Genomic DNA, 21,765 nt, shown 5'->3' with positions numbered 1-21,765 from the left:
TATTCATGATACACCCAAAGTAGAAACAACTCCAAAGTGGAAATATCCCTCAACAGGTGAATGATCAAACAGCGTGATTTAATTTTATCCACACTTTTCTGCAATAAAAAGGAATGCTTTGATACAACAACCTGGATGAATCTCCAGAGGATTATGCAGAGTGGAAACAGCGAGTCCCAAAAGGTATTGTACTGAAAGATTCCATTTATATTACATTCTTGAAAGGATGGAGTTACAGAAATGGAAAACAGGTTAGTTGTTACCAGAGGTTAAAGAAGGGAGGTGGATGTGGCTATAATACGGCAAAGGAGGGATCTTGGAAGTTATGGAAATAAGTGTCTGTATCTTGACTGTGTCAATGTCAACATCTTGGTTGTGATGTACTACAGTTTTGCAAGATATTACCATTCAGAGAAACTGGGTGAAGAGTATAGAGGATCTCCCTGTATTGTTTCTTACAACTGTATATGAATCTACAGTGACCTCAAAATAGAGTATAATTTTAAAAACCTAATCTTGTAGCAGGGCCTCCCTTTCCGCTCCTGCTTCAAACCCTCCAGTGGTTTCCCATTTGTTCTTAAAATATGAGATCTGGGATGCTATTATCTCTGTCCATCTCCCCGGATCACCAGGCTCTCTTTAGGCTTTCTGTGCTCCGTCCACACTGGCATTCTTTTAGTTCCCCCACTAAATCTCCTCTTATCTGCTAGGGGGCTTTTGCAAAGGCTGTTACCATATGAACTGTGCTAACCTCTCTTCTATTGAGCTCCCACTCATCCTTCCGAGCTCAGATGAAGCCTCACACCCTTAGGACAACCTTCCCCGACCTCTCTAAGTCAGATTCTCCTTGCCCCGTGTTTCCTCTTTGGTAGTGCTGGATGTTCACCGCTACACTTTTACCTTTGTTTGCACGCTTACTTAATGTGCTTTCTTTACTAGACGGGTAGTTCCACGAGGAGAGGAACTGTGTCCGTTAGTCTCACTGTCTGCAAAGCAGCTGTCTCCGCCCCTAGAACGCTCACTTTAAGAACAGTATAATATTAAGAATTCAAGGACTGAAAGAGGTCGGGCGCGTCACACTAGCGTCGCGCTTAGTGCTATGTCACTTCCTCCCGGAAGCCGTATTCTAGGGAAACCACTCAGATTCCTGTCACTTCTCAGAAACCCTCGGTGGGGGCCATGGCTCTGCCGCCCTACTTCGCCCCCGGTCGCCCGGGCCCGCCGCCCCCGCAGCCGCTCCCTCCCGCTCCCTTCGGCTGCCCGCCACCGCCACTGCCGTCCCCGGCTTTCCCGCCTCCTCTTCCCCAGCGGCCCGGTCCCTTCCCAGGGGCCTCCGCCCCCTTCCTCCAGCCCCCGCTGGCTCTCCAGCCCCGGGCCCCCGGGGAAACCTCCCGCGGCGGCGGTGGCTCCTTCTACCCGGTGCCGCCACCGCCGCTCCCTCCGCCGCCTCCCCAGTGCCGGCCCTTCCCGGGCATCGACGCCGGCGAGCGCCCGCGGCCGCCGCCTCCAGGCCCGGGGCCGCCTTGGAGTCCGCGCTGGCCAGAGGCGCCGCCGCCGGCCGACGTGCTTGGGGACGCGGTCCTGCAGCGCCTGCGCGACCGGCAGTGGCTGGAGGCGGTGTTCGGAAGCTCACGGCGGGCGGGCTGCCCGGTCCCCCCGCGCCGCGCCTCCGGGCCCAGCCTGGGCGACGTGCGCGCTCGGTTGCGCGAGGCTCTACGCCTGGTACGGCGGTTGCGTGACCTGGGCGAGGCCCTGCGCGAGGCCGAGGCCGACGGCGCGGCCTGGGCACTGCTGTATGCGCAGGCCGCGCCGCTGCGCGCGGAACTGGCCCAGCGGCTGCAGCTGCTGACCCAGGCTGCCTATGTGGGCGAGGCGCGGCGGAGACTGGAGAAGGTGCGGCGCCGCCGGCTGCGACTTCGCGAGAGGGCCCGGGAACGCGAGGCCGAGCGGGAGGCGGAGGCCGCGCGAGCAGCGGAGCGCGAGCAGGAGATTGACCGCTGGAGGGTCAAGTGCGTGCAGGAGGTGGAGGAGAAGAAGCGGGTAAGAGTCCCGGACGCGCCCTGGGAGTCGGGGTTTGGAACGTGAAGGGGCGTGGAGCTTTGCGGTGCCATTTCCCAGGGCTAAGCCTCTTTTTCCTCTTCTGTAAAGTCAAAAGATAGCTTGCCCTTCCGACCTCGTATCTCCATACTCATTGCGTGTTAATAATCTATAGTACACAACATAAATGCTCCAAGTGCACACTGCAAAGCCCTGTAAACACAAAGTAGGATCACACTGAGGTGTTGCAGGAATGACACATCTCCTGTCTCCTGCTCCAACGTTCTCACATTCTGATACTAACGTTCAAGACTAACACGCGTCTGGGTCCTTGTGTCTCGTACTGCTCTAGGTGGTTTTCAGAATACAAAATACAGAGATCTTGGGGCTTGCCTCAAGGAACATGTATATATGTATACTCTAATTGGCTGATGGGGCAATAGGGATGATTTCCCCAGGATCCCTTTGCTTACAAATTTTAAACCACACATCCCCAGGTTCAACAATGTGTTTTTGAGCACTTATTATGTGCGAGGCACTATGCTAAGGTCTTTACATACACCAGATCTTGAATCCTTGTAACAACCCTGACAGGTAGGTGGTATTTTCCCACTTTTACAGATTAGGAAATTAAGGCACGTGGAAGGTAACCTACCAGGAATGACAATGGTTTTGTGGCAGTTTCACTCCTTATTTGAGCCCAGGTTGTCTGATTCCAAAGCCTGTTGATCTCAAGCTCCTAAGTAGGGGCCAAGGTGAAACTGGAAATTGGTCAAATAGTTGTTTGAGACATTGTCATTACTTTTGAGTGCCTCTAGGCACTTACCCCCTCCACTCTCCACTACCAGCTAGTGTTCTCCTTCCCCTCCTTCGCCCCCTCCTCCTGTCTGCAGCTGCCTTAGAGTCTGATGTAACTACCTTCTGAAGTGTATTAATGGCAAGCTTTGTCTTCAAGCCCCCAGGAATGTCAGTGCTTTAAAGGCGAATACTTGGAGGCAAGGCCTTAATGTAAGGGAGTTTGAGTCAACTCAGACATTTAATGAGGGTCCATTATGTACCAGGCCAGGTGCTGGGGATAGAGATGAATTGGACATAGAGCTTGTCCTTGAGGGGCTTAGAGCCCCATGGGAGATCACGTCTGTACAGCATGGTGTATGTTCGGATTTGAACTATAGGTGCTGTAGGAGGCCAGAAAAGGAATATCTAATCTGCTGGGGGAACGTGTCAGGGAAGGCTGACATGATAAAGTGACATCTGAACTGAGTCTTGCAGGAAATGTCAAAGCCAAGTGAAAGCAACAGGTGCAGTTCCAAGAAGAGCGAGTAATACAATGGAATGAAACACATGGTGTGGCTGAAATGGTGGGATTATAGGCCTGGTTTGACAAATGGGAAAGAGGGCTTTAGGCAAAAGCATCCTCCCTACAACCCACAGTGAGACAGTGTCCCTTGACTAGTGGCTTGAGGAACCAGAGGCATTTAGTCTACATGTGAACCAACTTAAGAAGAGTAGGAGAGGGTCTTCAGATGTTTGAAAGGCTGTCGACAAGATCCTTGGCAGTGGAGTTTTAGGCTGTCGCTGAGAGCATTGTAGAGTCCTGGGCCTTTCCAACTCTGTTCCTTATTTTCTCTGCCAGCCTCAATCTTTGGTCCAGGTGTCTGCATTTTTGACGAGAGCCCCAACTTAACAAGGAAAGTTGGGTGCAGATGTTCCTTGGACCACACTTTGAAGAACTCTACGAAACAAAGACCAGCACCCACATGGAAGCTTCAGAGAGGATAATCCCTTGGCTGGACCAGTGTAGAGGGGAGCTGTGCATGGCCCAGGAAATTAACATGTAGATCCAGTAGAATCTCTTTTAACCCTGGGACTGTCTGATCCTCTGAGATCTCACTGCTGGACAGCTAATCTCTGCTGTAAGATTTTTCCTGATACTAGGTCTCATGGGCTCTTTCTCCTCCAGGAGCAGGAACTCAAAGCTGCTGCCGATGGTGTCTTATCTGAAGTGAGGAAAAAACAAGCAGACACCAAAAGAATGGTGGACATTCTTCGGGCCTTGGAGAAATTGAGGAAACTCAGGAAAGAGGCTGCAGCAAGGAAAGGTAACCGTGGCTTTGCATTTCTACTTGCATTTCTTCCTCTGTTCCACTGTTCCTTCCCTTTCTTTACTATAACATCCCCCTCCCCCAAAATTTTTGACAGAAAATGCTTGGCACTTTATTATTTTCACCCAATACGTTAACTGAGCTTGTCAGTTGTACCTCAGAACTTTTGAAGCAGGAAGCCTTAGAAAATGTTTAGCCCTTGCTACCACAGGTTGAAAAGAGGCAGGTGTGGGAACCCACTGCATTCTCTTCCCCTTGACCCATCATTCCCACCCCAGGCATTCCTGGTAACACTTTTCTGAGTGAGGTTGATGTGGCTGGTCAACTTTACCCATGTGCCAAAGTGGAAGCTACCCTGTCCTTACTTGATGCTTCAGAAGGTGTGGAAAACATGGCAGTGCTCCTTCAGATACATTTCAACCTAAAGCATTGATTTGAAGAGGTACGAATGGTTGGACGGGGCAGGGAGTGCCCTGCAGACAGCATGAATGTCCTCCTGCTTACCTGCGTGTCACTTTTGGACTCAAAAGTCTCCTCTTGCCTTTAGAGGGAGCACTGGTTTTCTAGAAGTTCCCCCAGTTATGCTTTTTATTTGCCTGTCTGGACCTTTGCTCTTGTCAGTCTGTTTGTCTGGAGGGCCCTCAGTCCCATCTTTGCCATTTTAAGCTCTCACTATCCTTCAAAACCAAATTTAGATGCGACATCCTCCACTCTTCCTAGCTCTGGGCTGAGATGACCTCATTTGCACCTGGTTTGGATCACAGGCTGCCTTGTTAGTAGGTTGTAGGCCATCCACCAGGAACATTTGAGAGTATACAAATGAACAAATACCACAATAACAGATGATTCCCCTTGTGTGGGGTTTAAAATACTAATAAAAGCTGCGATTCAGTCCCTTAATAAAGTCTTGTCAAGATGTGATTGTTCATTCAGCCAGCTCAGTGGTGAGCTTCTGCATGCCAGCCTTCAGAGTGTCTCGTTCGGATTCAGGCTTCCGAATCAGATGACCCCACAGGGCATTCCTGAGTTAGAGGAGAGTTTGCATCTACTATGTCTGCGCATGTTTCTTCCTGACGAGAATGCAAGACCTGAGGGCTACTATTTAATGTCCCCTACTCGATGCCCTCCATGAGGTGACGGTCAGCAGTCTTTTGCCAAGTGAATTTACCAGCATATGTTGTCACTGTTAGTTTTCCTCACTTCTGTCCAAAAGAAGAAGGAAATTTTAGGAGGAATTATGATCTATAAAAATAAGAAGACTCTGTGGAGTTAACTGACTTGAGTGTAAAATGATTTGGTAACTAGTTACTGGTTGCATTGTGTACTTGAAAAGAAAATGAGCAGCTTCCTAACTTCTCTCTACAAGGTGTATGTACCTCCAAGTAGTTGCTGAGAGGCTGGTATGTAAGCAAGGCCACATCGCAAAGTGTCTTAAAGGCTGGGCTAGACTTCTCACCCATGCTTAAAGCTGAGGAGTACAATTGAAAGATTTTAAGCAGAGAATGAAATGATTGCAAAGATCAGTGCTGACAGAGCAGAGAAAGGTTTGGAGCATCTAGGAAGGAGGGAGAAAGGGAGAGAGACTGATAAGGTTGTTGTAGTCTGGGCAGGGAGAGTTTGGGAGTGTGAACTAAGGGCCAGATGGTGAGTTGGAGAAAAGTAAGTGGACTTAAGAGATGTGAATAAAGGTGAGTGTGTGTGTGTGTGCGCATGCGCACATAAATAAATAACTTGAGGAACTCAGCATGTGGAACTGAAGGGAAAAAATTACTTCCAGGTTCTAGCTTGATCTGCTGAATGAGTGATGATACCCTTTTAATTGACCAGGAAGAGAGAAGGAGAAAAAGGCTTGGAGTGGACAACTTCAGTTTGGGACGTGTTGAGTTTCAGATACCTATGGTACATCTGGATAAGAGTTCATCAGCATATAACCAGACCTTAAGGACATTGTGTGGCATGAGATGAGGGACAAAAGGACAAAATCCTAGGGAATGTTGAAATTAAGATGAATAAAAAGGAGGCCATAAAAAAGATCAAGAGAGGTCAGAGAGATAGAAGGGAAAGGTAGACCTCCACCCTCCTTCTAGAAAGTGGCAAATGTTCAGATTGTGCAATCTTGAGCAGGTTACTTAAACTTCTCTGTGCCTTGGTTCCCTCATCTATAAGAAAGGGGTAATAATAGTACCTACCCGTGGGGATTTGTGGTGGCTAAAGTAGTAAACCTGAGAAAAGTGCTTAAAATAGTCCTGGCACATACCGTATTTCCCTGAAAATAAGACCTAACCGGAAAATAAGCCTTAACATGATTTTTTTCAGGATGCTCGTAATATAAGCCCTACCCCAAAAATAAGCCCTGGTTAAGATGGTCAGCCAGACGGACACATTTAGTACGTCTGTTGCAACACATGACGGACATATTATGACGGACATAATATTAATATATAGTTAAATATAAATAATATTGACATTAATACTTAAATGATAATATAAATTATAATTAAGTATTTGTAAATACCCAAGCGGGCACCTTTGGATGAGAGGTAAACGCCTATGTAAACAGATGAACTCTAGACTTATTGCCGAATGACCAATCAGAGTACAGACACAATGCACGAATAATGTGCACAATTGACAACGATTGCACGTGGTTGTGTCTAATATGAATCTTCATAATTCAGTACATCGTGCGTTGTAATGGATGTACTTAATGCACTCGTGTGAAATAAACGTTTTCTGAATTTTGGTGCCTGCAATTTTTCATTGCTTTTGTGTGGACCATCATTATTAACTGTCATCATTTTTGTTGCCATTCCTGTCTCGTAAGTCTTCAATTAACACTTATTTAATAGTAGACTTAAAGGGAATAATATTTTGACCCCCAGACAAGATGAGTGTAAAAAGAAAGAGCTATTCCGTCGAGTACAAGAAAGGAATCGTGGAGGATTCCCGGGGCAAGAATCTTACGACTTTCTGTAAAGAGAAGAAGTTGGATCTCCGAATGGTCCGAAAATGGCGAGCAGAGTACGATAACCTCAGTCAACAGGTGGAAGAGGGAAATGCCAAGAAGCGCAAGTGTGGATCAGGTCGGCAACCATTATTTCCTGAGCTGGAAGACATCATCTGTGAATGGATTGCTGACAGGAAAGCAAGGGCTTTGGTTGTGCGCAGAGCTGATATTCAAGCATTTGCCCTTGCAATGGCACCACACTTAGAAATATCCCCAGAAGAATTCAAAGCATCACAACACTGGCTGGACGGCTTCCTTCAGCGATACCGTATGAACTGTCTCTAAGAAGACTGACAACACTGTTCAAGCTGGAAGATACTGAAGTTATTAAACGTGCACTTGCATTCAAGTCCTTTGTTGATGGCATCGACTTTTCTAAATACCAACTCTCCAACACGATTGCTATGGATGAAACTGCAGTGTTTATGGGCCAAGAATCTCAAACGACAATTCATCAGAGGGATGTGTCGTCAATCTGCATTCCCTCCACTGGTTACAAAAGTGCACGTGTTACCTGTATTTTGGCAATTCATCTGGATGGAAAGAAAGCCCCACCTCTAATCATCACTAAGGGCAAGAAAGAGAAGGTTGAACGTGTTTCAGGCATTTATGTTCTTGAAACCAAAAAAGCCTGGTGCACACAGAGAAGTGGGTCGATTTAATGCTGCCACTTCTTTAGCGAGATGGCCAAAGAGGTCTGCTAGTCTGGGATTCAGCCAGCACTCACCATGCTAAAGACATGAAGGACTTCCTTGCAGAGAGAACAATAGATCAAATAATGATTCCCACAGGAATGACTGCCTATCTCCAGACTCTTGATATTGCAATAAACAAGCTATTTAAGGACCATTTGTGCATGGAAATCAATGACTACATTGAAAATAGAATGGGGAAAATCAGCGGGGAAACTTTGTGCAGCCTAGCCTGCAAGAGGTCATGACCTGGGTGAAGAATTCATGGGATAAAATCACTGACAGCTGTGTTGCCAATGCACTACGAGCAGGCTATATGGACAAGAAGTGCTCATTTAAGGAGAGCTCTATTGCTGGACATGAGAGATTGGGGCCAATGGTTCTACAGGAAATAGAGTCACAAGAAATCCAAGCCAGAATTCGGGGTTTGGAGAGTTATGATGATGTTACAGAAGAAGATGACATGATTCTGTTTGAATAAATGTAAATGTACATGAATAAATGAATAAATGTAGATTGTTGTACGTGAATACATGTAGATTGTTGTACATGAAAAAATAAGACAGCTCCTGAAAATAAGCCCTAATGCGTCTTTGGGAGCAAAAATTAATATAAGAGCCGGTCTTATTTTTGGGGAAATACGGTAGGACCCAACTTCCACTGGAATGAAAATGAAGGAGACAAGAATGGGTAGTAATGCTGATTGGTGAAGTCAGGGGCAGAAAGTTAAGGGAATTCCTGCCTGGTCGCCTATCTTCTCTGGGAAATAGGTTAGATGGTTTGCTCTGAGAGTCAATAGAGAAAGAAGTAGGACTTTCAGAAAGCAGTGAAATCACTGCTGTGAGAATGAGTGAAATCCAAGCAGAGACCCATGGGAGTATGGTTGCAGGGAGGTTGCAGGGCCCAGGTGATGTAACTGTATACTAGCAGCAGGTCACACCATCGAAATGGCTTTTCCAGGAGTACTCTGCACCTGTCAGGTGAGCAGAGAGCACAGGCAGAGCTGTTAGGGTTTAGCTTTATGGGTGACCACAAGTTTTGGTGAGAACAAGTGGAAGAAAAGTGGTATTGGATACATTCAATTGGAAGTTTTAATGACGCTGACAGTCTCGGGAGAAGGAAGTAAGAATACTGGAAGGGTAGAAAGTGGTAGTCAGAGAAGAGAATAATTGGACATTTGGAACAGCTTTCGTGTCCAGCAGTAGGGAGTTTTAAGTAAATTATGGTACGCTGATTTGGTGAAACAGGATAGAACCCTTAAATAATTGTAAAGACAAGAAAAGAATGTCGAGAATTGACATGGAGATGTGGAAATTACACACATACTATGTTGAACTATTTGAAGTTGCCAATACATGGAGGAAAACAACTGGAGGGTCAACATGGGTAAATATAAATGGTTGATTATGTTACTAGGAGTAGGATTTTCTTCTTCCGTGTATCCAGTAATGTTACAGCGCTTCTATAATAAATACGTTTTCCTTTAAAATCCCAAGACTAACAGGACGGACCACACGCACATCGCTCTGGGATGAATCACCTATTGTGGTAGTGGGTGCACAACTGCAATCCACTCACGTAGTCATTACATTTAAAGAATTTTTCCTTGAAAAAATTGAAATAAATAAAAAATTGAAATAAATAATGAAATTTTATGAAAAATTTCACATGTACACAAAAATAGAACACCTAAATAAAATATCCATCAAGTATGATGCCATTATGACACCTAACAAAATTAGTAATAAGTCTTTGACATCACCTAATAACTAGTCTAAAATCAAATTTTCCCAATTGTAGCTCTAACTGTGTTAGCTATACTGTTAGGTGACCTCACAGTTAAATCAGGGTGACCAACCTTACCAGGTTTCCTAGGACACTGAGCTGTTAGTGCTAAAACCAGGCAAACTGAAACATTTGGTCACCCTACTCAGCAGCAGACTCTGTGAGGTCAGTATGGTTAGTTAAGTATATTTGTCACTATCCAAATATGCTCTGCCAGAACTCAGAGGGAAAATTGTTTATTAGCTGTGGGAGTTTCACAATGAAGGTGTTAGTTCATCCCTGTAGTGAGTTCACTCTCTAACTGAAGAATCAAAACCATTACAATTAAACAAAATCAAAGGTTAACTGGTATGCTACAGAGAGAGGAGTTAGAGGAGGTCAGGGTAGAGTCAAATGAACTGGAGACTCAAGGAAATGAAATTGAGCCTTAAAGATTGGTTAGAATCTACTTTGAGTCTGCTCCTTAGAACACAGATTTGGGGAAGGGAAAAAGTTGTAACCAAAATGCTATTTGGATCTCGTTGCCTAGGGGTCTGTCCTCCAGCCTCAGCAGATGAGACTTTTGAGCATCATCTTCAGCGACTGAGAAAACTCATTAAAAAACGCTCTGAACTATATGAAGCTGAAGAGAGAGCCCTCAGAGTTATGTTAGAAGGAGAACAAGAAGAAGAGAGGAAAAGAGAACTGGAAAAGAAACAGAGGAAAGAAAAAGAGAAGATTTTACTTCAGAAACGTGAAATTGAATCCAAGTTATTTGGGGATCCAGGTAAGTTCCTTTGTAACCAGTGGAGAAAAGGAAAGTACTAAATTGACAGTTCTTTTCTTCATGGATGATTTTTTTAATTTGTTTTTTTTTTATTGGGGAACAGTGTTTCTCCAGGGCCCATCAGCTCCAAGTCATTGTCCTTCAATCTAGTTGTGGAGGGCGCAGCTCAGCTCCAAATCCAGTCACCATTTTCAATCTTTAGTTGCCAGGGGCGCAGCCCACCATCCCATGCAGGAATTGAACTGGCAACCTTGTTGCTGAGAGCTCAGGCTCTAACCAACTGAGCCATTTGGCTGCCCCCCTCATGGATGATCTTAACCTAAGCTAAGAGGTGGTAGGCAACAAATGACATCTTCAGGATTTGCAATTCTAAACTACATCCCGGAAATCATGGATAAAGATGAAACACAAATTTATCATATGGTCATAATCATAGGCACAGTCACCTTGCTTTGAGAAATACACTCTAGATATGAAGTACAAAGACGTGGTATCTTGCCTTTTCTTTCTCAGATGAGTTCCCACTCGCTCACCTCCTGCAGCCTTTCCGACAGTATTACCTCCAAGCGGAGCACTCCCTGCCAGCGCTCATCCAGATAAGGTCAGAGGGGAATCTCCATGTCACCTGTATCTTTTAAGTTCCTTATGGATTTATATAGTTTCCAAGTTTCAAGGATGCCACATATGTCTTGTTCAGTCCTCATTAATCCTTGAGAAGTCAATGTCCCTGTTTTAACGAGAAGAAATGAAACTCAGGTTGTGGCTTGCCCTTTTGTATTACCCTGTACTTTAGTTGTTACATTGAGTTAAAGCATTGGCTTCTATTTCTTAGTTCTGTTCTGCTGCTAAACAGACTCTCCCTATCTATTTGCCTGTGGAGACTGTTTAAGACCCGTGCTGACTTGTGAGTTCTTACAGGTCAAAGCCAAGAGAGCTAGGAACAGGAGTCTCGTCTTCATCCGCATATACTAATGAGCTGGGTAAACTTTGCAGCAATCTGGGTCTCACTTTCCTCACCTATAAAATGAAAATGGTGGACTAGAATGTAGCCTTTAAGCTTTAGCAGTAGTACTTTTCCCAAATGCAGTCTTTGGAGAAATCAGTTTGTAAAACAGAATGAATGAATGGATTCTGCAAGCATCTTAAATCTGTGATTGACTGGAGGCGCTTTGTTAGTTTCTAGACTCCCCAAAGCATCTAGGGACCTAAAGGTCTTCAAAACCTGGCTTGAAAATCACTGAACTAAGTGATCTCTGAGGTTCCTTCCAAAGCTCCAACATTGCTCGTTAGCATACCAAGTTTATGTTCTGGGAAAAGTCTATTTCTGGCTAACATACAAGTTTTAGCTTTTAAACATAAATACAATCAGTTCTTGTTATTCACAGTAGCTGTGTTCTATAAAGCCACAAACGCTGAATTAGAGAATACTGAACTGTTGCTCCTAAAGAAAACACAGAGTTAGGTTCCTGTGAGCCTCTGGCCACAACATTTTCATCAACTGATTAATACATAACATTGTCTTATGTCTATTTCTTTTGTAAAGACACCTTATTTAATCTATATCATTGATTCATTAACATTGAACTCATGGTAATTGATGCCTGAACGGTAGCTTATCTAACATACATGTATTCTCTGTCAGGCAAATCACAGCCAGCACTTCAGTACTATAATTGGGGCCATTATAAACAGCAAAGTCGCCAGTAAACAAGCACAAACATGTGAAAAATGTACTCAATAGACTGCAAAAAGGACACTTATTTACAGTATGAGAGCTGAAAACAAGAAGGTAGAGTGTCACATTGTCCACCCTCAGCTGGGAAAGTGTCTGCTGGTGACTCAGGTTTTTCACTGCTCTGTGTATGTCAGCAAGTGACCACGAAAGAAGTACAAGTAATGATTTGGGGGTTACAAGTGAATTTTAGTGACTGGGCAAATTTATGAATATGGAATCTGCAAATAATGAGGATTGACTGTATATTCATTATTTGTTTATAAGATTATAGTTCTTTGGAGTTTTCCCCCCTTTATATGTACATTCAAGAAATATAGTCTATTGCATAAGTCCTAGAAATCTAGTACTGTATTGGACTTACAGTACATCAGTCATTGAAAAGCTAAGTCCTGACATAGAATATTTAGTTGCTGAACATCTTGCTTGGAATAAAACAAATAAACAGTTGTTCTACAATGTTCTTATTAAGGCATGATTGGGATCAGTACCTGGTGCCATCTGATCATCCTAAAGGCAACTCCGTTCCCCAAGGATGGGTCCTTCCCCCGCTCCCCAGCAACGACATCTGGGCAACCGCCATTAAACTGCATATTTAGTAGAGACGCTCCAGGAGTGTGGTCCCGCCAACGCTCTTTCCAGCTCTAAATATTAGTGATGCTGCCATCTTCTTGTGCTTTAGACTAAACCACAACTTCTGAACCCTGCATGGCATGGTCCTACCCAGAGCTACGTTTTCCTCTGTGCTCTGTCCTGGCCAGTGGTGCCTCTTGAATCAGGGGATTAATATGGTTCTTCAGAAAAGGATCTAGGTGAACTGGGGGCTGTTACCACAGGCAGTGGCCCCGGTTCACTGAATTTGCCTCTGTTTTGAGGGGCTTGGTCCAGAGTGACCTGTTAATTTACTCAGCTTCCTTGTGTGGTGATGGGTAAGTACACTTCATACGCTCCAGGTGTGCACTGGATAGCTTTAGCAGCCCTTCCCCAGTACTGAGTGTGAAGGCAAGCGTGGTGAGAAACCGGCTTACCCTTCCTACCCAAAAGAGCCCTCTAACTTCCAGGAAGAAAGAGCAGCAAGGCTTTGTCTTCGGTTTGGTGACTCCCACTTTCGGTGCATCCTGGGCTGCCAGGAAAGCTGGTGGCGTAGTCAGGCAGCCATGCGGAGAACTTGGAAAACCTGAAGAGAACCTGTACCCAAACTGGATTGTGTTTTAATGGATGAGGCTGCATATTCCCCATGTTAGAAGGACACTGATGAAAGCACCTGCTTTTTAAGTTCCTAGGGGTATAGTTGTTTAGATCCCCAAGGGTAGAAATTTATTTCCCTGTGGAAGTGGGACCTTAACCTCACTTGCTCTGTCACATGATAGAGGCCGGTGTAAGTATGGAATTTTCTTAGGAACTCAAGCTCCAAAAACATTCATGTAGTTAAAGCTGGGAAAAAGCAGATAAAAGTAGTAAAATGTATTTTTTAATATTAATTAATAAATACTCTTGTGCCTGGAGATATCAATGATAAAACATGTCAGTTTTTTTATTGTTTTGTGTTGCCTTTTGCCATTTATTGTTATTTATATGTCCAAAAAGCTAAATAAATATTTTTGTTTTTTAGTTTGAGCCTTTGCCACTAATTTGTTGCCTCTCAAATCGCTACACACACTTTCACTCTGATAAAACACATTTTTATTCCAAACTTGAAATTTATCAAATAGACATTTGCTAAAGGAAAGTGAATGTAAAACACTAAACTTTGTCTGCAGAAGCCAACTCTGGATTAGCAGGAAAGGACACCATCAGCTTTGGAAATGACTACATGTAGTTGGAAGCTCTTGGGTGCAAGATGCATTGTACCTGTCCCTTTCTGTTGTTTAATGTGTATAATCTGCATTATAATTAACAAGGGTGCAAGCCACACTCCTCCAAAGTATGTCGTAGTTCATAATCCTTAAAATCTGATGTGATAAGCCTCACAGAACCCCACAGGCCCGCGTACCCTTTTGTTATAAATTGTCATAAATCTCTACCATTTGCTCTCTGCCGAGATGCAGGAAGAGGAATATAATGTACGTTTGGTGTCCAGATAGCCCAGCTGCTAGGACATCTGTATTGACGAGGGAGGGAGTGTGAAACAGGGACTGACTCAGGAAAACTCAGGCAGCACAACCCCAGGAGAAGGCATTTAATGCCAGGTGGAAAAAAACGTTCCCTCTCCTCTCAGTCGGCTTAAGCAAAGTTTTAATAAAGTGAATACTGTCTTGGTTGGTTGTTAGTTTTTATTTTGTAAGTTTTTCCTGGTTTGTTGCCTTGTGTAGTGGTGGTGGTAGCAGCCACTGGTACTTTATGGGTTTAGAAAGACTTACAGTTGTGTCTTGAATGAAGTGTCTTAGAATACCGACAGTGTCTTACCCCACAGTCTTGTTTTTTTTTCTAATGTGGAAAATTTGAAAAGTAAAAATTGTCTAATAATTTTTTTCCATACACCCATCATCCAGCTTCAAGTAATTGTCAACTCATGGACAATATTGTTTCATGTGTCCCCCCACCACTCTGGACTATTTCGAAGCAAATCCCAGACATCATATTACTTTATAAGTTTTTCAGTATATAGCTCTAAAAGATATTTAAACACTTTTAACCACAGTGCCATATCGCACCTAAAAAAATGAAGAACTCTTAATATCAAAAATTTAGTCTGTTTAAGTTTCCTTATCTCATAATTGTGTTTTCCACTGTGTTCAAATCAAGATCTAGATGCAATTTGTGTATTGTTGTTCATTGACATGTCTGTTGTTTCTAATAACTGATAGGTCTCTCTCTGTCCTGCTAACTCCTGTACCCTCTCTCTTGTAATTTATTACTTGAAGAAATTGGGTCGTTTTTTCCCTGATTTTTGCAGAATTCCCAGTCTGGATTTTGTTAATTGCATCCTTGCAATAGCATGTTCCTCTGTTCACATGTTTCTTATAATTTAGTGTTTAGAGCTGTACTGTCTGATATGGTAACTATCTGTGGCCACTGGGCACTTGAAATTGAGAGTTTGAATTGCAACTGAATTTCGAGATGTACAGTTACATATATGGCTCACATTTCTATTCAGCAGTGCTGATCCAGAGGCTTGATCACATTTAGATTGAAATTTTCTGGCAAGAATGTTTCATAAACCTGGTGTGGACTCCAGGAGGACTAATGTCCGGTCGTCTCTTTTTGTGATCTTGTAGCCATTGATGATCAATACCTAGATTCATTCGTTTGGGATGGCAAAATAGTGAGAGTGTAATTCTGCCATTCTTGCTTTAACTGTTAGCTGGAGTACTTAGAAGGAGAAATACCCTCTCATCAACTATTTGGTTACCCTGGGGTACAATTTGTGTAGGAAAGGCAAGAAATAAATAATGTAATTTCCTTGACTTACTAGTTTTCAAAATAATGGTTTCCTAGTGTCCTCTAAAGGTGACTAGTGAATTTTGTTTTTAAGTATCATTATGAACTCAGATTGAAACATATTTGTCTTTCAACCCATTGGTATTTTCCTTATCGATTGCCTCACTTTTAGCCAATAGGAGAGCTCTTAACTCAGCTCATGAGATTTCACTCAATCTCTTTGCTCCAACTTTATCTTGAACATTTCCTATGCCACGCCTGGAAGCAGTCATTTCTCCAATGATTCCTGTTTCCTCTTCAGTCAGTGGAAGGCCACAGTCTGCATGGTAAGAGGTGCTCCTTGTTCTTGATGGTCATTGTTAATTGGTTCTTCTTTTCAATCTGAGTTAGGAACTACATTTCTGTTGAGCCTCCAGCCCTGTTCTAAATCATGTCTTTTTTACACTTATGCCTAAATGGCTTTCTATATTGAATATAAATTAATGAAAATAGAAAAATAAACTCATTCAAAGACTAACCGGAAATGTGTTGATTCATTATGTCTTATCTGCAAAAATATTATTTATCATATTTCCCAGTAGAGGAGACCCTGGACTTGGGAGAAACTCCAACTAAAGCATTTATTTTTGAGAAGTTAAGTAAATACAGGGAAGAATAGAAAATGAAATAGAGATTAGTTATATGTTAAATTCTAAGAGTGTTTATCTCAAGTGGCTGTGTTTATGACGTCAAAGACTTGACTATAAGCCGACCAACTTAATCACTCTAAAACCATTAATGTTCCTGTGTCCATGTGACTTTTGTGCAAGGATGTGTATCAAGGAGCTTAGCTGGGATTATACCATCTGTTGGAGCAATTCATTCACTTCCACAAGTTTTGTCCACAGGGCAGCTATCCTGGGAATTACAAGGTAAGTACAAATTATGTCTTGTTCCATTTAAGTAAGTGTAATATATGAAGAAGGAACGGGAATACTATGAAGTGTTAGCTGTGATATATTTTAGGGGCTAAAGATCACATGAGGCATTTCCAGCTAAATCGTTTTTTTAATGCTTCTAACCAATAAGCTTTTCCTGTGTAATTTACTTTTGGGTGCACCCATACGTAGTTCCTGACTTGCCACATCTGGCTATCCATGAAGAATTGGTTTCCATTGCAGGTTCCATTTGTCTTTTGGAATAAACTGTGTTTTTCATAGTCTCTAAAGCAAAGATTGAAGTCTGAGGCACTTGGTATTAGAGAGCTTAACTGTGCAGAGCAGGACACACTTCTCAATTTTATTAACTCATGCTTGCCAGAATCTGGATAGCAGGATTTGAACTCTGTTCTAGGGAAATAATTTTTATTTACCATTTGCCAGGTATGATGTTAAGTGCTGGAGACATAAAAAGAAGCAAACAGGATCCCAGCCCTCCTGGAGTTAGAGTCTAGAGTACAAGCTTTATGAGTATACAGATAATTAGAGTCAGTTATAATTGTTGTAAGTGGTCAAAGAAAAAGTGCATAGTCACCAATGTATATTTTTCATTGTTCAAATATTTATTAAGTACCTGTTGAGGCTCAGATACTTTGCTAAGTACAAAGACTATCACAGTGAGCAAAATACCAAACACTTCCTAATATAGGTTTTGAGGAAGATAAATATAATCCAACAATCATAAACAATGTGCTGAGTGTTTTGAAAGACAGGTATGGTTCTATAAGATTAATTAGGCCTTTTTTTTTTTTTAACTGAATGTTCTGTAATGCATTGAGGTGAAATAATAGAAAATATATAGTAGGGGCAAGAATTATTATTCAGTTTACATATGTATATGCCAGGTCACAAGGTAAATGTATTTCATACTATGGGTCACAGTAAAAAAAAAAAATCTTGAAAGCCCCTGTACTGTGTATACTAGGTGGACCTATCCAACCAAGTTTTGAAGTCAAAGCTTTTTGGAGGAAGTGATGTTTCAGCATTTCTGAAGAATGAATAGCTATTATATAGTGGGGGAAGAAACAAGGAAGAAGAATGCACAAGTTCTGTAATAGCATGTGTAAAGGCACTGTGTTGGGCCAAGTGATGGGAGTGAGAGCATGGCGAGTCAGGCGAGAGGTGCGGGGGAGGGGCCAGACACTGCACCGCTTCGGAAGCCCTTGTCAGGAGTCTGGTTTTCATTCGGAGAGACGCTGGGAACCATTGGAGGCTTTTAAGCAGGGGAATGGCTTACTTTGCTGCTTTGAAATGATCACTTGTCCCAGTGTGTGGAACAGAATAACAATAAGAGGACGTAAGAGGATCCATGGACACCAGTTGCCCAAGTGAGGGATAAGAGGGCTTGGATTCCCATGATAGCAGTGGAGGTTGTATAAAATGGCTGGATTCCAGAGACTTAAGAGAGAAAACTTGGCAGGGATTTGAGATGGGTGGTGGTGAGTCCCATGCTTGAGCACCTTAGACATTCCTAGAGGTACAGAGTCCTGGGGGAGGAGGAACAGTTCAGGGGAGGGGAAAACCAGGAGTTCACTTTGAATATGCTGAGTTTGAGGCACTCTGGAGACATCTTGGAGGAGACACAGTTGTGTTTATGAGTTTGATCTCAGAAGAGACCTGGAGAATTTAATGTGTGAGTCATTGCACACAGATTATTGAAGCTACGGGCAAGGACAAAAGTATAATGGAGACCTTTCAAAAAATAATACTAACGTCAGCCTGGGTTCCATGTAGACTGATAGTAATCAGTAATCCCCACCCACCTCACCCCGGGGACTAGAGTTAGAGAGTTCCTGGATTCTGCTGTTTACTGAGGCACCACAGACGGTGTTCCAAATATCCCCACACCCCCACCCTCACCCTAGCCCTTCAGGCCCCTTCGAAGCTTTTTCCACTGCCTCCTGAAGGGAATCAGCACTCAGCGTCAAGTTCAGGACCTCCCAGCTCTACCCTAATCTACTCACTCAATCTGACCGCACACTGCTCCCGAGCACACACTGCGAATAAAGCAGCTTGTCTCCACCTCGCTTTGCCCTGCCTCTGCTCCCTGGCTCAAGCTGTTCCCTCCCTGGAGTCATGCTCTCCCCCTACCTTTTCCCTGCTCACAGCCTGTACCCACCTTCCAGTCCAGGTCAAGTCTCATCTTTCCTGAAACTTCCCAACCCCCATAAGGACCAGAATACTTCCCTTCCTCTGAAGAATAGCATCACTTAATGGTCTCTACTTCTCGTTTTGTGTTCAGAGGTGACCGTCATTTTACAATATGTCCTAACTAGACCATGTCTTACACTGTAGCCCTGGCTATTCTCAAGAGATGTATTCCCAGAAGCCTCCAACTTAAATTACTCCAGAAGCAAGTGCAGAACTGAGTAGAGACTATTAGGCTGCAGATGCTGGGTCAGAGGTGAGGGAGGAGGACGTGGCCCTGTGCCTGCTCAGTGGACAGGCAGTTCATACTCGGGTCTCAATAAAACTGTGGTCCTTTCCCTTAGATCAAAATTCTACTGAGAGCTGAAAATGTGAGTGATAAATCCCAGAATGCCAAAACTTGTTAACTTTCCTGTGTTCCCTACAAGCCCCTATACCTCAAAGTTCCCTGTAAGAACAGACTGATGGGGCAGATAACATACTGATCACACTGTGATCCTGTAGCAGAGAGAGCCGCTCCCAATGTTCCGGAAACAGTCTTTTGAGTCTCATAGAAAGTAAGACACTGGCAAGAATGAGCAGATAGCGGAGATGAGGGAATGAGGGGATTTCCCCATCTGTCCTCACTTGACCTTTCTACACTCAGATTACCTACTCTTACTCATGATGCTCTCATGCGGGCATGGGGATGAGCCCAATGACCCCTAGCAGCAGGGCTTTGCTCCATCCTGGTAGTGATGACAGCTTGCATTAAGCTAGAGGTATTCCCTGGGAAGCCCTGATTGTTTGCAAAATGCCAGACTGCAGTCAAGAGTCTAGATTTAAACATATATGATAGGCAATCATGAGCTTGAATTCTGTGTGAATAAGTTGTTTTGATTTTTTAAGGCGACATCTTTAATGTGGTTTAAAATACATTTGAAAAATCGAATCCCTGGATGTTGTGAATATTACTAGACTAATAGATATTACACTTGATCATAGCCAAAAGGCCCAGAAGCTAAGTGTGAATGAGTTTTTAATTCTTAGATCTCAGCTGTGGTAGGTACTGTTGACTAATATTAATTGACTTTCTCATGAACAGTGCCTGAGAGTTCCTGATGGTCCACATACTCATCAACCCTTGATATTGTCAGGCTTTTTAATTTTAACTGTGTGTGTGTGTGTGTGTGTGTGTGTGTGTGTGTGTTGTGATATCTCATTGTTTTATTCTGCATTTTCCTATTGGCTGAGGTTAAGCAACTTAACATATTTACTGGCTATTTGGATATCCTCTTTTGTGACATGCCTAATAAAATCTCTTGCCTATTTTTGTGTTGGGTCTTTTTCTTACTGATTTGTAGAAGTTCTCTGTATATATGGGATTATGAGCCCTTTATGCTGCTAATATCTTCTCCCACTCTGTGATATATCTATATATCTATATCTATATATTTTATTCTCTTAATGGCATCTTTTGATGAATGGAAGTTCTTAACTTTAATGTAACCCAATTGATCATATTTTCCTTTACCATTACCGTAGTCTTTTTTGTAACCTGTTTAAGAAATGTTTACCCATTCTAACACTATGAATGTTCTCCAATTTTATCTTCAGGCTTTACCTTTTTGCCTTTCACACTCACTTTTTACCTTTTACATTTAGATCTACAGTCTACCTAGAATTGATTTTTCTGTATGATGTGAGGTACAGGTCAGGATTTTTTTTTCTAGGTGGATATCCAATTGATCCAGAACCATTTACTAAAAAGGCCTTCATTTTCCTACTGCTCTGCAGGGTCATAAATCAAGGATCTATATATGTGTGGGTCTGTTTCTGGACTTTCTTTTCTGTTCTACTGGTCTCTTTGTAAGTTCTCATGTCAGTACCACACTGTCTTAATTCCTGTAACTTTAAAGTACGCCTAAGTCTTGATATCTTACAACTATATTGTTTCTTCAAGATTGTCTTGGCTTTTCTTGGCTCTTTGCATTTCACATAAATTTTAGAATTAGTTTGCCAATTTACACCAAAAAACGTGATGGCATTTTGATACCTGGAATCTATAAATCAATTCAGGGAAAATTGATATCTTTAGTGAGTTTTACAATCTATGGACATAGTTTGTTGCTTGCATATAGAGATATAATTGATTTTTTTATATTAACCTTGTATCAAGGGATCTTGCTAAATTAACTAATTCTCAGAGTTTTATTCATAGATTATTTTGGATTTTTGACATATAATTATGTCATATAGAAATAATGGTGGTTTTATTTTCTTTTCAATCCTCAAACTTTTATTTTTCCCCCTCTCTTTTTGCACTGGCTAGTACCACCAGTGCAATGTTGAACAGAAGAGATGATGGGGACATCCTTATCTCATTTCCAATTTTGTGGATATCTTTTAGTATTTCATCATGAAGTAGGATGTTTGCTCTAGCTATTTTAGAGATATTCTTTATTAGGTTAAGGAAATTCCTTTCTATTCCTAAGTTGCTGAAAAAGTTTTTTTGTTGTTTCTTAAAATCATGAATAGGTATTGATTTTATCAAACACTCTTTCTGCATCTATGGAAATAGATAATTATATAATTTTCATTTTCTATTGATATTTATCTTTATTCCCATTGATTGATTTTGGAAAACCAATCTCTCATTCCTGAAAAAAACTCAACCTGGCAGTGTTGTATTTTTTTATCCATAATTATTTTTGTTAAGATTTTTTTTCATTTATGTCCATGAGAGATGGGCCTCTAATTTTCTTGTCAGTTTTGGTATCAAGGTGATGCCAAAATCAAAATGAGTTAGAAAGTAGTCCTTCTTTCCTGGAAGAGTCTGTGTGATTTGATATTTCTTCCTTAAACGTCTAGGTGAAAACTCTTTTGATGCAATGCTTTAGAACTAGAGTTATAGATCGTGCTTTGGGAAATGATGGTCTAGAGCAAGACTTAAACATGCAATAGTTAATTTCTGTCAGTTTGAATGCCCTTGTTTTTATTCATTTCCTCCCTCGTCCAGCACTGGCCACTTCACCTTTTCCTTCCTGGCTGTGTGGGACTCAGCTAAGTCACTACCCAGGAGAGCACCGAGGACATTTGAGGCCCGGTCCTCAGGACGACGCTCTCTCCCTGCCACCAGACGGCCTGCCCTAGCCT

The 21,765-nt window shown here is 42.6% G+C and overlaps 1 protein-coding gene across 3 annotated transcripts; it reads left to right on the top strand.

The window, feature by feature from the left end:
• The first annotated feature begins 247 nt into the window (after positions 1–247).
• Positions 248–21,761, top strand: PDCD7 (programmed cell death 7). Of its 3 annotated transcripts, XR_013993452.1 has the most exons (6): positions 253–2,040; positions 4,001–4,139; positions 10,156–10,392; positions 10,906–11,019; positions 15,678–15,831; positions 21,629–21,761. XR_013993452.1 is itself a non-coding variant. In XM_081049948.1 (5 exons), exons 1-5 carry the CDS (start codon positions 1,180–1,182, stop codon positions 12,721–12,723), a joined length of 1,452 nt encoding a protein of 483 aa, XP_080906074.1. In that variant the 5' UTR covers positions 258–1,179; the 3' UTR covers positions 12,724–13,741. The 3 variants fall into 3 exon arrangements, 2 of the variants coding, with proteins under 2 accessions (XP_080906075.1, XP_080906074.1); XM_081049948.1 differs by lacking the exons at positions 15,678–15,831; positions 21,629–21,761 and adding an exon at positions 12,597–13,741 and having other exon boundaries at positions 258–2,040; positions 10,906–10,993; XM_081049949.1 differs by lacking the exons at positions 10,156–10,392; positions 10,906–11,019; positions 15,678–15,831; positions 21,629–21,761 and adding an exon at positions 7,025–9,511 and having other exon boundaries at positions 248–2,040.
• The last annotated feature ends 4 nt before the right edge of the window (positions 21,762–21,765 follow it).

The sequence above is a fragment of the Rhinolophus hipposideros genome (genome assembly GCF_964194185.1).
Source record: "Rhinolophus hipposideros genome assembly, chromosome: 5".
Taxonomy (NCBI): Eukaryota; Metazoa; Chordata; class Mammalia; order Chiroptera; family Rhinolophidae; genus Rhinolophus; species Rhinolophus hipposideros.
The sequence above is the reverse complement of the archived record's forward strand: the minus strand, read 5'-3'. Positions and strand labels throughout refer to the sequence as shown.

What these genes read in the sequence shown, in the direction of transcription:
- PDCD7 (XM_081049948.1), top strand. Translation starts at nt 1,180, where the DNA reads ATGGCTCTGCCGCCCTACTTCGCCCCCGGTCGCCCGGGCCCGCCGCCC. An exon ending in AGAGGCTGCAGCAAGGAAAG is followed by an intron (nt 4,140 to 10,155) that starts GTAACCGTGGCT and finishes CTCGTTGCCTAG; the next exon opens with GGGTCTGTCCTCCAGCCTCA. An exon ending in CCAGCGCTCATCCAGATAAG is followed by an intron (nt 10,994 to 12,596) that starts GTCAGAGGGGAA and finishes GTTCTTATTAAG; the next exon opens with GCATGATTGGGATCAGTACC.